The 14,440-nt window shown below is 41.7% G+C and overlaps 1 protein-coding gene across 1 annotated transcript; it reads right to left on the bottom strand.

Moving 5' to 3' along the window:
• Positions 1-603: 603 nt before the first annotated feature.
• On the bottom strand, positions 604-11,639 carry LOC121711717 (melanocortin-2 receptor accessory protein 2A-like). The gene is made up of 3 exons (XM_042095534.1): positions 11,172-11,639; positions 9,806-9,905; positions 604-1,274 (listed from the first exon to the last, which is right to left on the bottom strand). The coding sequence occupies exons 1-3, from the start codon at positions 11,296-11,298 to the stop codon at positions 917-919; spliced, it is 585 nt and encodes a 194-aa protein (XP_041951468.1). The 5' UTR covers positions 11,299-11,639; the 3' UTR covers positions 604-916.
• Between the last annotated feature and the right edge of the window lie 2,801 nt (positions 11,640-14,440).

The following is a 14,440-nucleotide window of genomic DNA, read 5'->3' as shown; positions in this document are numbered from 1 at the left end:
ATACCTGTTCATTCTTACTCGTTGCTCGACTTATCGTGACTAAAAATTCAAGATGGCTGCAAACGCTAAACTTCGTGAAGATACTGTCTGTATAAATCGTCGTAAGTAAACTACCAGTGCTTTTTCAAAGTTCTCAATGTCTCGTTTTAAATGTCAGGGCCCTCGGAAGTCTACCAATGAAGTGTGGAGATACATTGAGCCTCGTAAATGGGTGTAAAACAGTGATTTATTTGCATGGCTAGCCCGATGCCGAAGCACCACTATTGAAAAAGCTGTTGGTAGCATCAGCTAACTAGCTCCAGATTTTGGAGTGCAGGGGACAAGCCGAGATGGGCTATGAGACATACGTTCACACTCGGTATCATGTTTCAATACACTTTAGGTCAATATCACACCGGAATTCTCCTTTAAGCTATAAGCACATAGCCAATTAAACATGAAGAAAAAAGTAAACGGGACACTTTTTGAAACTATAGGTTGTGTTGGCCTATTAGTGCTTTCTGAACATATTGAACACACTTTTAGAAATACTGTGATAATACCGTAAACCATGATAATTTTGGTCACTATAACCGTGAGGTTAAATTAAAATAAACCGTTACATCCCTATGCGAGACCAGGTTTTAGAGATTCCAATGCATATTCCATATTGTCCAGTGTCTGGTATAGGTCAGCCCTGATGTGAGACCAGGTTTTAGAGATTCCAATGCATATTCCATGTTGCCCAGTATCTGGTTTAGGTCAGTACTGATGTGAAAGGTCTGTCAGGACACATTTCTTGAGTATCTTGAAGATCTAGGGAGTGTTGACGGTTAAGGATCCCCTATTTTCAAACATAGGAAAGGTCCTGGTGAGGTTCTAGAAGGTTCTAGCTCGAAAGCTCAAGGATCATCCGTTTCAAATAAAGGGTTGGTCCTCAGTGGAACGTGTGAGCTCGAGTAGTGCCATGTGATTGGTCCTCAATGATAACTGGCGGCTCAGAGAGAAGTAAGTCATCATCAGTGACATTCAACTCGGGATTAGAGGTCACCACGACATTTGGAATATTGAACTCTGACAGGAGGTCACCGTCGGAAACGACCCCATCAGGATTACAGCCAATAAGCTTGCCAAGGGCGATGACATCTGGCATTTGATTGGCAGTCTGGTCCTGTGACCAGCAGCGAAAAGGAGGGGAGTGGGAGTTGGCCAGTAGGGGGCGACAGAACGCCTGGGTGCCCATGTCCACCACACAAGTGCCCACACGAACTGATTTCACAAAGCCTTCTGAGTGTCTGCGAGAGAGTGAGAGTGAGAGAGAGAAAGAGAAAGACAGAGGAGGGAGTACTTAATTGATCTTTTAATACATCAAATTAAACACCCTGTGTCACTGATGCTCTCACAGGCTTCATCTATGTGGGAAGATCAAACCTTGCATCTACTCCGACCATCATCACATCTCGCTGTCTCAACACACTGTTTCACAGAGAGAGTGAGAAAGAGAGAGAGATTTGTTATTTTTTCCCCTCTCATGTTACATCTCTCTATTTTATTGTCCATTGATGTTGCAATTGCATTCACTATACTCTTAGATGGCATTCTGGACCGGTGGTGCATGTTGTCATTCTGAGCCCTATCTAGTCCATACTGTGTCTCCTGTCTCCTCTTGTTCACAGATGTTTTTTATAAGAAAAAGAGGGGTGAATTAAGGGGCATTCGCACCAAGAACGATAACGTTAACCATAACGATAAATGTGTCCACACTGACCAACGATAAGAAAAGCCTCTCCTTGTGTTAATGAATGTGATGGCTAAAATGTGATGAGTTCTGATTGGCTGTTAGCTTTTTATTGTTCTTAAAATTGGTCTGAAAGTGATCCCCAACGATATTGTTCTTCATGTCGTTATCGTTATAGTTTATGTGTAAATGTTGTCATTCATATTAATGATAGTTTTTTATATTTTTATATTTTTTTTATAGTAATCGTTACAGTTATCTTTCTTGGTGTGAATGGTCCTTTAGAAGGAAGAAAGCAGTGACCCATTCTCAACTGAGAATTCTGGGAGAGTGCCTGGCTGATCCTGTCAAAGCACATGTAATGAGCTCTCAGATTAGTTTGGCTCCCATGCTAAGACATCACAGGAAAGGCAGGAAAAGAGGATGGAGCCAAGAGAGACTCTTCAAGGTCTGTTCAGATCATCACCTACCACCGCTTTATGGGATTATTTTTATGGGATTCGTTTTACTGCCAAGAACATTGCTCTGATCTGAGAATTGAGTTGGTTCTTTAGTAAGGAACTTAATCCTGTGTGTTCAGACTGACTAGGCTCTCGCTGCAAAAGGATGAGAGGAGGATGAGAAGAGAGAGTGAACGACAGAAAGAGAGAGAGAGGAGCGAGGAAAAAAGGCAGAATAGGCCTTTCTGGCCATTCTGACATGAAATAGTAGGGCAAGCACAAGCGTTAATAGATATTGAAATAGTAGGTCAAGCACAAGTGTTAATAAATACATGAAATAGTAGGGCAAGCACAAGTGTTAATAAATACTGTATGTTAATGAATGTGTTAATAAATACATGAAATAGTAGGGTAAGCAAAGGTGTTAATAAATACGTAAGGGATAATGTATAGAACGCCGGTCATTATGGGAAAATAAGTCCTGACAGGGCGAACCGGACCCCGACGCTTATTACACGGCTACTTGCCAAAACAAAACAATAAACTCCCCACGATGTGACTCTTTAGCCTACATAGCCTAGGCTATAGCCTATTTGTTACCGTTTCATTGTGGCTTTTGGTGAGAAACAAATAGTTCACAACAGCACACGCTGAACTTGAATCAAACATTCTTTAGAACACAGCTGATCAACCGTCTGCTTTCACTTTTGAATGAAGTTCCAGTCCTTGCGCAGTAATATGAAAGACGTAAATTAGAAGCACAAAGCCCATTTTCCTTGACAGCGGTCTGTTATACTTAGCAACGGTCTGTTATTGAGAATTAGCAGACCACCGAACGTTGGGAAGACTTATTCAAGTGAATGGAGCATTCTGCAGCACTCTGAAGAGCCGTGTAATAATGTATGTTAATGAATGAAGTCCCTGTTCAATTTAAGAGGCCGTTTACACGACACCGCCGGGTGGATTTTCTCTTACCGCCTTCACACCTTTAACGACTCCGGCAAGAAAAAACCTCGCGTGTACACACAGAGGTATAACCGGCTAAATGTGCTGTAGTGCATATGCCAGACCAGTCGATGGCGCCGCTGTGCAGAAGCTTCACGATAATATCGCGTAGAAGAAAACATTGTTGAAACCATAATACCTCCATGGTTGAAACAGTTTGTTAAGCCAGAGAATGTCTAATAAGTGCTCTGGTTAAGCAGTCGCATGAAATAAGGAGACTACAGACAATTCGGTTTTCAATTCAACTGTTAAACTAATAAAGTTCATTTTCAAGGTATGTGACTGCTATGTGAAATTTCAAATGCTTTGCCTACGCATTGCATTAGGTCTGTAGCCTAGAAATCTAGACGCGCCCCTAGCGGCAGCGAATTACATTTGCTGCCAGGGCTAGTCTAGCAACTCTCCGTTGGCTTGTGAGCTCCAGAAATCGAAACTTAATCAGGCCAATGAAATCGTGTATAGAGTCGTTAGGTGGGCTTAACATAATGATTGATGGCAGAGTTGCAACGGTTTGGCTTGAATTCCCTGCTACTTGAAAACAAATAAGATGGATGTTGCTGCTGGCGAACAGTGTGACACGAGTTAAGCTTTTATTAAGTTGGCAAACGTTTGAACTAGCCAACTAGCTCCGCTGGTGGGAAACGCATGGGACTCATAGCGCTGCCGCTGTCCTATTGCGTGCAGAGGGAATTTGAAAGACAACTGATTATCCCGCCCCTCGGACTGAGCACTGCGAACGGTGAGTGTCCAGACCCTACATTTTAATGTGGGTCGTCAAGCTATTAGGTCTGAGCACCACTGGAGAAAACACTAACATGCAGTAAGCTAAGTTAAGCTAACGTGTGCTTCTAACTTAGCCACTAAAAGCTGATAGGCTACATTGTGCACATAAATCATGACAGGGGAAAGAAAAACATTTTAATAGGATAAATAAATGGTTTGATTTGTTTTGACAAGAAACACGTCAGGTCAAGTGCCGTGGCTATGTCGTCATAAAGTTGCCGGCTTCGCACCTACAGGCGTCTACATGGCGAAAGTTAGCCGGCGGTTTCAAAAGTTCCCACTTCGGAAGCCGGTTTCAAAAGCTATCGGTTTCAGTCTCCTAAACTGCCGGCGTCGTGTACATGCAAGACGTAACCGTTAACAAAACCTCACTGGTTTCACAAAAACCGGCGTCGTGTGCACGGCCCCTAAGTGTGGCAGAATCAGATCCTTAATTAATGGCATTAGTAACAGCTGAGCCTGCCATACATTTCAGGCCTGGGCTACATCGGTCATAAAACTGAAGCGCCCCGATCGTACATATAAAAAAAAAGTTTTAGAAGACTGGTCTATTTTTTCTAATGTACAGACCGCCATCACATCTGGTGTAGTCAGTCCCATTGATTGTAGCAGAAGCTAACTGTTCCAGCAGACGCTATGTGTATGGAACCCTTCAGTTCCATGCCTGTTGTAGCCTCCCTGTCATATCAAAAATGGCTGCTGTGAAAAAAGGTTCACGGGTGGAGCAGAGGGTATTAATATGGCAGTCAGAAGAGAAGATGTGGGAAGCGGAGGAGGAGGCCCATTGAAGACAGAGTGACAGTAGAGGGGGGGGGGGGGGTACTTGTAAAGAGCCTTTAATACATCAAAATCAAACTCCGTATCAATGATGCTTCCACAGGCTAAGATCTTCATCTAAATGGGAACATCAAACATCCATCTACACTGACCATCACCACATCTCCCATGACACTGTTTCAAAGAGAGAGTGAGAAAGAGAGGAGAGAGAGAGTGAGAAAGAGATAAAAAGTTGCTTTCCCCATCTAACATTACATCATTTTCTTTACTAAGGAGGAGAAATCCTGAACAAAAATAAGTCCTGTTTGCCCTGTCGGGACTTATTTTCTGATAATGACCGGCGGACAATACATTATCCCTTACGTAATTTGTAACACTAGCTTTGGCAACACTGTACTCAAGCAGTGATGCTCATAAAGCACCTTTGCATTTGACAGGAGAGAGGAAGCAGTCAAGGAAGATGAAGATGAGGAAGAGCAGAGCATGAAGTGAGAGAAGCTGAGTAGAAGAGAGAGGAAAGAAAGAAGGGAGTGAGGGACCAATGAGATGAGAGAAGAGGAAGAAAGAGAAGGACCAGAGGGTAACAGACTGACGAGATCAAAGAAAGAGCTATGGAGAGAGATGCAGAGAAAGAGAGAGAGAGAGAGAGCGAGAGAGAGCGCACAGGGCAGTGACAAAGGAGAAAGTGACCAAAATGATTAAGAGGAAAAGGAAAGGAGGAGGAATGGAAAGGAGGAGGAGGAAAGAAAGGAGACCACTGGAGAGCAGGAGAGACAGAGAAAGGACAGTAAAAAAGGAGGAAAGAAAAGGAGGAGACAGGAGAGAGAGGGGAGCATAATCTCATTATCTATTCATTCCTGGCATAGAGAGGCTGAGAGGAGGAGGAGGAGGAAGAGGGGAAGAGAAGAGGAGGAGAAAAGAAGAGCAGTTATGGATGAGGAGGAGAGGAGTGGAGTGGACACCCACTCGCAATGGCAACCTCCACTGATCTGTGAACCAGCACTTCATTGGATGACTCCCATTATCATCAAGATGTCCTCTGTCTATCACTCTTTTGATTGTGTCTGTGTGAGAGAGAGGGAGAGAGAGAAATAAAGCAGGTGTGTGAGTGTGAAAGAGAGAGAATATATGTGTGTGTGTGTGTGTGTGTGTTCATCGCCATGTGTCACCGGTCAGGTGTGCCTGGATAAATGCACCAAATCCCTGTTTCTATGGCAATATATATATATATATATATATTGTAGCAATCTCACCCTCAGATAAGATTCACCTTTGGCCAGGACGGCCATTTATTGGAACAGGAAGACTCAGACACAATCAGACATACTAGGACAGGGCAACACAGGGGTAGTCTCAGCTGCACATGCAACACACAATAAGGGTTTACCACACACATCAACACGGGGATAAGCACATGAGGTACAACCAAAGAGACTAACACGCTAACAAATACACAACATGCTAAACGTAACTACAACTATTATAACCGACATTACACATTCTAGCATTCACTCGCACTGCATTCTGGGAGACACTCATTCAACGTTAGACATGAACATCCACCGACGCTACTATATATATATACAGTGGGCAGTGCTTCGACTTGGCCAGCTTCACTCGCGGTCCGCGCTTGGGATCACGCGGTATCACGCGACTTTAATTTGTATTTTTCCAGTGAGACGCTGCAACAACCCAAACAACCGGTAGATGGCTCAAGTGAGCAGGGTGTCTCGTAAAAAGAAATGGAGCCTGGAAAACCCTACACAGACTTCACTACAGACTTTAGCAGACTGGTTTAGAAATAATGTAATAGCCAGAAATATGCCTGCCCTGCCCTAATAAAGAAATATTTGGTTAACTGCGAGTGAATCCCGTTTGCAGCCGTAGAGACGCAGGACAAATTAAACATTCTGGTTTTCTCCGAGTGCAACGATGATAGACAGACATCATTTGGACAAAATATAGAGCATTAACCTCCGTAGCTCAGCCAAATGCCTTCCTGTTACGTCCTGTTATCACGGAGTTACAGGCGATAAACGATTTTTGATGGTCACAAGTTTACTTCATTAGGGACTGTTCGTTATTTATTTAAGGGGCTACCGGAGGAGTTTTGGGAGCATTAGTCCAAAAAGACGTGACCCTCCCTCGCCAGCAATACATTTTTCTATGACCCTCCAAAGTGATTATGAAAAAATCACTGTCAACTTTTTCCGGGTTTATCGCCTACTGTATTTTAACGTTTTCACATATTTGGCCATAAGCCGTTTATCATAGGCTATCACGAAACCAAACTACAAAGGCGAACACTTTAACAGGGGGAATTAATTGGGCATGAATCATGCTGAACGCTATTTCGCTACCTTAGAATAATAAGGTTCTATCTGCGTTTTGAGTAGGTACAACCGGGACGATTGAAACGGGGACGAATGAAACATTCCGGTTTTCTCCGAGTGCAACGATGATAGACAGTCATCATTTGGACAAAACATGGAGCATATTAACCTCCGTTGCTCAGCCAAATGCCTTCCTGTTACGTCCTGGTATCACAGAGTTACAAGCGATAAACAAGCGACCATTTTTGATGGTCACAAGTTTACTTCATTAGCGGTTTATTTTTTTGGATTATTAAAGAGTGTTTTTCATTTAAAGGTTTGACTTCGTGCTTATTCAGTAGAGCATTTAGTGCTCTCCCCAATCCCAGACGTTCACATTGCATGTTTGTTTGTAATGGATGCAACCGCGAGATAGGCTATGCGTTTGACAATGAGTTGTTAACAGAACCAAGACATATAGCCCAGCAGCAATCTAGGGACTGATCGTTATTTATTGAAGGGGCCACCGGAGAAATTTTGAGTGCTTCATTTGGAAGTTGCATGACCCTCTCTTGCCTTCTAGAAATTGTTCAATGACCCTCCGACAGAATTGTTAAAAAAGACATGACCCTCCCCTGCATGCTACCAGTCCTTCCTTTTCAAATGTGTTGCGCCTGTTTGCACAATTTCACAAATAATCATATGTGATTAATAGTATGACAAATAATCCCTGTGCACAGGGACCGAAACAATATATGCCAACTTTTTCCGTGTTTATCACGTATTTTAACTTTCCCCGCTGTCTTGCCGTTTTAATGTTTTCCCGTAGAATATCCCATATTTTAATACTCTCATAACAGCCCTGCCATCGGGCCTGTCTCTGTGTTGCCCTGTTGCTACCCCTTGCCCTTCCAACGAAACAGATGTCTTCAAATCATCGTTTTCCTTGCTTGAAGGCGAACTTAGAGTGATGTTAACCTATTTAAGTTTAACGGCGCGATTGTCGTGAGAGCACGATTCATTGGCGCTTGCATGTTCGGCCTTATGTCTACGTGCGCACCTGAGGCTACTCAGCTGCAAGAGAAATAATTTCCCCTGTTTGTATGTTCACTGCAAGTTGGCCTACCATAACTTACCAACTCTGCACTGTAGACTGGCTATTTATATTTTTCTGTGAAATAAGCAAATGTATTTGTTCAACTTTATGAAGCAGAATTACGCATAGGCTACTTGGAACATAATACATTTGACAAAGGACAGATGTATGTTGCTAGTGACAAAATATTAACTTTCAGTGTTTTACGATGTCTTTGTCATGGGGAAGTGTTTTTCCCCATGCATTTATTCTAGGTTACTGTCAGTGACTGCCGTGAGAGAAGCGGGTTCTGTGTTTCGTTCATGTCAGTGACTGACGCGAGAGAAGCGGGGTCTGTGTTGTGTTGCGTTGCGTTAATTTATTTTCATTGGGCATACCGTGCCATGCCGTCCACAGCTCTTCAGTTCTGACAAAGGCAAAATTACTGGGGGGGGGGGGGGGGGGGGGATCCCAAGCAGCTTTCAGCCATAAGGCTACTTTGAGAACATTTCAATTCACCCGACACTAATATTCAAAATGTTGAAAACTATTTCGGCATAGCCTATAAAGCAGTTTAATTAATATGGAATGTTAGTTGTAAACAAACGAGCTACTTGGTGAGGCTTGGCCTCACAGATGCGCTCGTGCCTTAGATGGCAGGAAAAATCTTCACGATAGACCTATTAACTAACCACCCGATTCACGTTGGCTGGGGGGAAGGGGGGCCATCAGACAATTGTGCCCAGTTAATCCGGCCCTGCCCCCAAAAAATCACACCTTCCCACCTCTGACAGCTTAAAAGAAGTCAAGAGGACTCCTTACTCACAGACCTATATCACAAACCTGCGGTTTTGAAATCCTATGCAGCTACAGGAGCTTCCAATCGCGAGGATACTATCTTAATCTTGGAATATGGGGAGGGAAGTGGCGCGTCTGCAGTCAGCCAAATATGAATGTAATTCTGCGGCATAAAGCAGATGTATTTGTTTATTGTACAGAAAAATAAAAATGACATGTCAAGCAGTCAATTGACTACATTGCAGTCAAGAAGTAGGGCAAATTAATTTACGAAACCAAAACGTGGGTCATAGTTGTCTAAGCCTCTATTGCGTAGCCTGTTAAAAACGTCGCCAGAAGCCTACCCAAGGCTACAGATTAATTCTGAACAGTTATTTCTCTACTGGCTCAATTATCACACCACTGTTTTGATTTGCGTAGTTGCGTTAACCCCAACACTGACAATAATGTAGACAGCAAATTTCGATTTCGATTTTCGTTACCACCGTGTAGTCAAGCCTTAAGCCATACCCAAGTAGCCTAAATCGAGGTAATGTTTAATTATGCATGATTATTTTGTTATTGAATTCGTAGGCTGGGATTACTCTCGGCAACAATTATGTAAGGGACGGCAGGCAGAGCGATGTACAGTGGCAGAGCGACGCACAGTGGCTGAAAGTGGTACTAAAGCTTCACGCAGCTTCACGCCGCGTAATGCGCGAATGAAGTGGTCATTTGTATATCTGAGAGGGTGACAGAGAAAAAGAGAGAGAGAGCGCAGAGGGGTAAGTGTCATGTGTGTGTGTGCCTGTATGCTTACGTGTGGTGTGTCTGTGTGTGTGTGTCTGTGTGTGTCTGTGTGTCTGTGTGTCTGTGTGAGTGTGTCTGTGTGAGTGTGTCTGTGTGAGTGTGTTCTCACTCTTGATGCGGAGCCCCAGTCTTGGTCAGAAGAGTGAGGACGAAGAACATGAAGATGACAAACACAGCCAGGCCAACCCAGAACCCTATAACAATAGAGTCTACAAGGGAGGAAGACAATCATATAACACACACACACACACACAACCATGTTAGAGTAAACATTTACGCACGCTTGAACACACACAGACATAAGCTTAATCATGTGTAAAATGTATTACAGACATCCATTATGAAACACACAAATACACACACAATTGACTCTGCCTTTAAGACATTCTGCTGCTGTCAAGAAGATGTGGTAAATAAATCATCGATTTATTTGAAACTGGAAAAGCCAAAACACACACACACACACACACACACACACACACGTTGGTCTCCTTGGATAATCACTACCGTCATACAATCTCCCTGTGATGGCCTGTTGCTAGTGGTTAGACTGGCCTTTCAGTGCTGTTGGCAAAGAGGTGCATGCTGTAACAATTGGGTTTAGGTATCCAATGCTGTTTCTTTTTTTTCTCAACTACACTCTTAAAACAAATGTGTTGAAAACAACACAACTTGCGTTGTTTTTAATACATATCTGTGTCCAGATAGGGACAACACAGTTTGTGTTGTTTCCTTTTTATATTTGTTACACAATATGTGTTGAAATAACATAACTTGCGTTGAAAACAACACAACTTGCATTGTTTTTTAACACATCTCTGTGTCCAGATAGGGACAACATATTCGTTTTAAGAGTGTAGGCTCCCTATACAGTTGTGGAGTATTTGCATTTTACACAGCTGTTAGCACTCATGGCCTACACCCTTCTTCCCCTGGACACAGTGCATGTGGATTTGTGTACCAACCAGCAGATACTCTCGGAAGAGCTATGTCGATTGACAAGGTACATCACACTATTTTATACAAATAGTGGCTTATTTGCACAGTTGTCGTAAAGTAATTTGTGATTCTCCCGGTCAGGAAGAGCTAAGTTGCAAGGCCGGTTCCCCATAGACAGGTAGAGTGCGTCTGGGAGGGCATTTCATCTAAATAGTCATGTCAAGCATGAGCGAGGTCAAGGCGACTCCATTAACTTGGCAAATACATGATGTTGGAACATCACGTGCATTATTACATTCAATGTGCTAACTTTCTCATTCCAATCTCTTTCATAACGGGGGTGCAACAACAATCACTGAACACACACACACACACCAATCATGGATCCTTGTTATTCTCATTCAGAACCTCTCAAGCATCGAAAGAAACTTACACTCAGACAATCCCTTTCAGAACTGAAATCAGAATCTTAACACACACATACAACAAACACACATATCCTCGGATTACTTCTCAACACATAAAGGACAACTTACAGCGATGTGCCTTTAGACCTTCAAAAGACACAGGTTCTTCGTCATCGTAGTACTCGTATTGCCAAACGTAGTTGTCTCCACCGCGGAAACTAACGCCGTTCTGAGTGTTGTTGAGGAGCACCGACATACTGTGGCACGCATCTGTGCGCTCGTATTCAACCCGGTGGCACGGCGCACGCTCTGCTGTGCGGCGAATAGGCTACTCTATTTGGTATCCAGTGTTCCATGCGCTCAGTGTTAACACATCAAAATACTGTCAAAAATACTAACCAAAACCCATTTTTTTTGTTTTGTAGCAAACACAAGTAGATTTAAAAGTAAAATAAAACAGTGCGTTTACCACTCTATTGTTCTTTCTTGGTTTCTCCAAAGATCGATAAAATAATCCATGTTAAAAAATACAAAGGACCTAGGCCTAAGTCCTGTGTATTCACGAGGCAGACGTAGCTTCCAGTTGAAAACTGTATGTAACTGAGATTCTACATAATTTCTGCCTAACGCTCTCTCACGCCACGTGCCTTCTGGCGTGAAGCCCAGTAGGATACTGCGTGGGCGACCACACAGAAGGCTGCAGGTGCTTTGTCCTTCAAACTAGATACATTGAATATCCTTCTAAAACAACTGAATTGATATCTTAGCAAAGATATTAGCAGAAGCAATTACATTTTTTTTTTTTAAATTAAAACATCTATTCTATTCTAGATTGTGTTTGGGTTCCACAAGGTAACCTAAAAAAACAGGTGAATGAGGTGGGGAGAAAAGAAGTGATTGGTTTGTAGGCTAATGACGACTCATGACTGGTTACTACCTCTCAACAAATTTCAAACAAATAGGACATTGTTGACCGATGACCCCAAAACATTATGCATAGTGGTACAAAATATGACCGCTGCTCAGACCTGCTGTACATCCTCTCCACAAATATGAAATACAACAACAAGTTAGAAAATGTAATTTCGAGGAAATTACCAGTGCATGAAAATATAAACATACTGTATATTAACAACAAACTTTTATTTGGAAACAGTTGGCAGGAGTCGTAGTTGATAACATTTGACAGTTAAAAAGGCTGAACAGTTAAATAGTTGAGTAGTTTAAATAGTTAAATTATTTAATAGTGAATTATTGTAGTGAGGACATTTATTTTGAAACAGTTGTGGGCAGAGGAAATAGTAGTCTTAAGAGAGCCAGATTGTATGCTTAAAGCCTGAGACAGAGTATATAGTTTAAAAGTTGAATGTAGATAGTGTAATGGATGTTGATAGACAGAAAGTTGAATGGATGTTTATGGATAGTTTAATGGGTGGATGAGTGAATGGTTTGAAGAGGATGAATGGATAGAAAGTTGGATGGAATGTGCCTTATATCTTTGTAGAATGGAGAGAAACAGAGAGAGTTGGCCTAATTAAGCAGAAAGCAGTTGATACAGGTGCAATCAGTTTAACTGGCCCTTTGATGGGTCCTAATTGAGCAGCTGGAAGTTGATACAGGTGCAAATCAAGTTAATTAGCCCATTGTGATGTCATCAGCCCATGTTAAGTCTATGGGGAAAAATAAGCTTATTTTTTGTTAATATCTCAAAAAGTATAAAGTTGAAAAATGAAAAAATACATTCCTCAAATGTCCTTTTCAAGACCTACGTACGAAGTTTCTACGTTAAACGGTTGAAGCTGAATTAGACGCAGAAATTTGGTGGGAAGAATAATAACTAGAAAATGTAATTTCGAGGAAATTAGTACTCTCATCTGCCGAGAGTCAGGTTAGGAATCCCCTACTCTTTGCAATAAGTGCCATAGACCTCTGAAGTTCGCCTACAAAAAACACATGCATTGAAACGCACACTGCAATGGGCAGGAGAAGTCTATAACGTGTCCATATTTTACACAAAATTTGCGCACAGGGAGTCAAAGCTCTTATAGGCTTATAGGCTATTAACGTTAATGTTGCTGACATGTAAACATGGGCAAACATGGGTTTGATGTTTTTTTGATAATTACAGTGCATGAAAATGCACTGTTCTGTTATCCGAAGTCTTCTTCTTCTTCTTCTTCTTCTTCTTCTTCTTCTTCCCACCAAATTTCTGCGTCTAATTCAGCTTTAACCGTTTAACGTAAAAACTTTGTTCAAACTTTGTAACGTACTGTAGGTCTTGAAAAGGACACGTGGGGAATGTATTTTTCACTTTTGTAAACTTTATACTTTTTGAGATATTAATAAAAAACAAGCTTATTTTTCCCCATAGACTTTGCATTAGCACTATGACATCACAATGGACTAATTAACTTGATTTGCACCTGTATCAACTTCCAGCTGCTCACTACTAGGACCCATCAAAGGGCCAGTTAAACTGATTGCACCTGTATCAACTGATTTCTGCTTAACTAGGCCAACTCTCTCTGTGTCTCTCCATTCTACAAGGATATAAGGCACATTCCATCCAACTTTCTATCCATTCATCCTCTTCAAACCATTCACTCATCCACCCATTAAACTATCCATCAACATCCATTAAACAATCTGCCTATCAACATCCATTCAACTTTCTGTCTATCAACATCCATTACACTATCTACATTCAACTTTTAAACTATATTCAATTCAATTCAATTCAATTCAAGAATGCTTTATTGGCATGACAAGCTCACTTATATTGCCAAAGCAGTTATACAATAAATCTGAACACATACATGTCAGTAGATTTTCATAGGAATAAAATAAATAGGTAAAATAAAGTAAAATGTAGTGTATGATGCAGTGTGTGTGTTTGTGTGTGTATGTGTGTTGTGTGTGTGTGTGTGCGCACGCGTGTGTGCGTACCTGTCTGCATGTGTCTGTGTGTGTGTGTCTGTGTGTGTATTTATTTGGTGATATAGGTCACTCATTGTCCCTCAGATTGTGGCATGTTGATACATATTGGGCAGCAAGATATGCTTTATCTCCTTCTCCTAATAATATCTTTAATTTTGATATGTCATTAAGTTCATTAAAATTAGGAATTTCTGAGTTAAATTTGTTGAAGAAAAGGTTTCTTGTTTGATTGAAGGATGTACATTGTAGGAGGAAGTGCATCTCTGTCTCGACCTCACCTGTCATGCAGTAACCACATATTCTGTGTTCTTTTGGTTGCCATGATTTTCTGAGTCTTCCTTTTTCGATTTCCAATTTGTGGTCACTTAGCCTGTATTTGGTTAGGGTCAGTCTCTGTTTTCTATCTCTGACAGTATTAAGATATTCTGCTATTTTATATTCTCGGTTTAGGGACAGATAGC

This window comes from Alosa sapidissima, chromosome 6 (assembly GCF_018492685.1).
Source record: "Alosa sapidissima isolate fAloSap1 chromosome 6, fAloSap1.pri, whole genome shotgun sequence".
Classification (NCBI taxonomy): domain Eukaryota; kingdom Metazoa; phylum Chordata; class Actinopteri; order Clupeiformes; family Clupeidae; genus Alosa; species Alosa sapidissima.
Note: the sequence above shows the minus strand (reverse complement) of the source record. Positions and strands in the feature narration are given on the sequence as shown.

Excerpts from the sequence above, each read along its gene's own strand:
- LOC121711717 (XM_042095534.1), bottom strand. The coding sequence starts at position 11,298 with ATGTCGGTGCTCCTCAACAACACTCAGAACGGCGTTAGTTTCCGCGGT. Across the intron at positions 9,906-11,171 it reads AGGTCTAAAGGCACATCGCT|ACTCTATTGTTATAGGGTTC; the intron begins GTAAGTTGTCCT and ends CCTCCCTTGTAG. Across the intron at positions 1,275-9,805 it reads ACTGGGGCTCCGCATCAAGA|ACACTCAGAAGGCTTTGTGA; the intron begins GTGAGAACACAC and ends ACTCTCTCGCAG.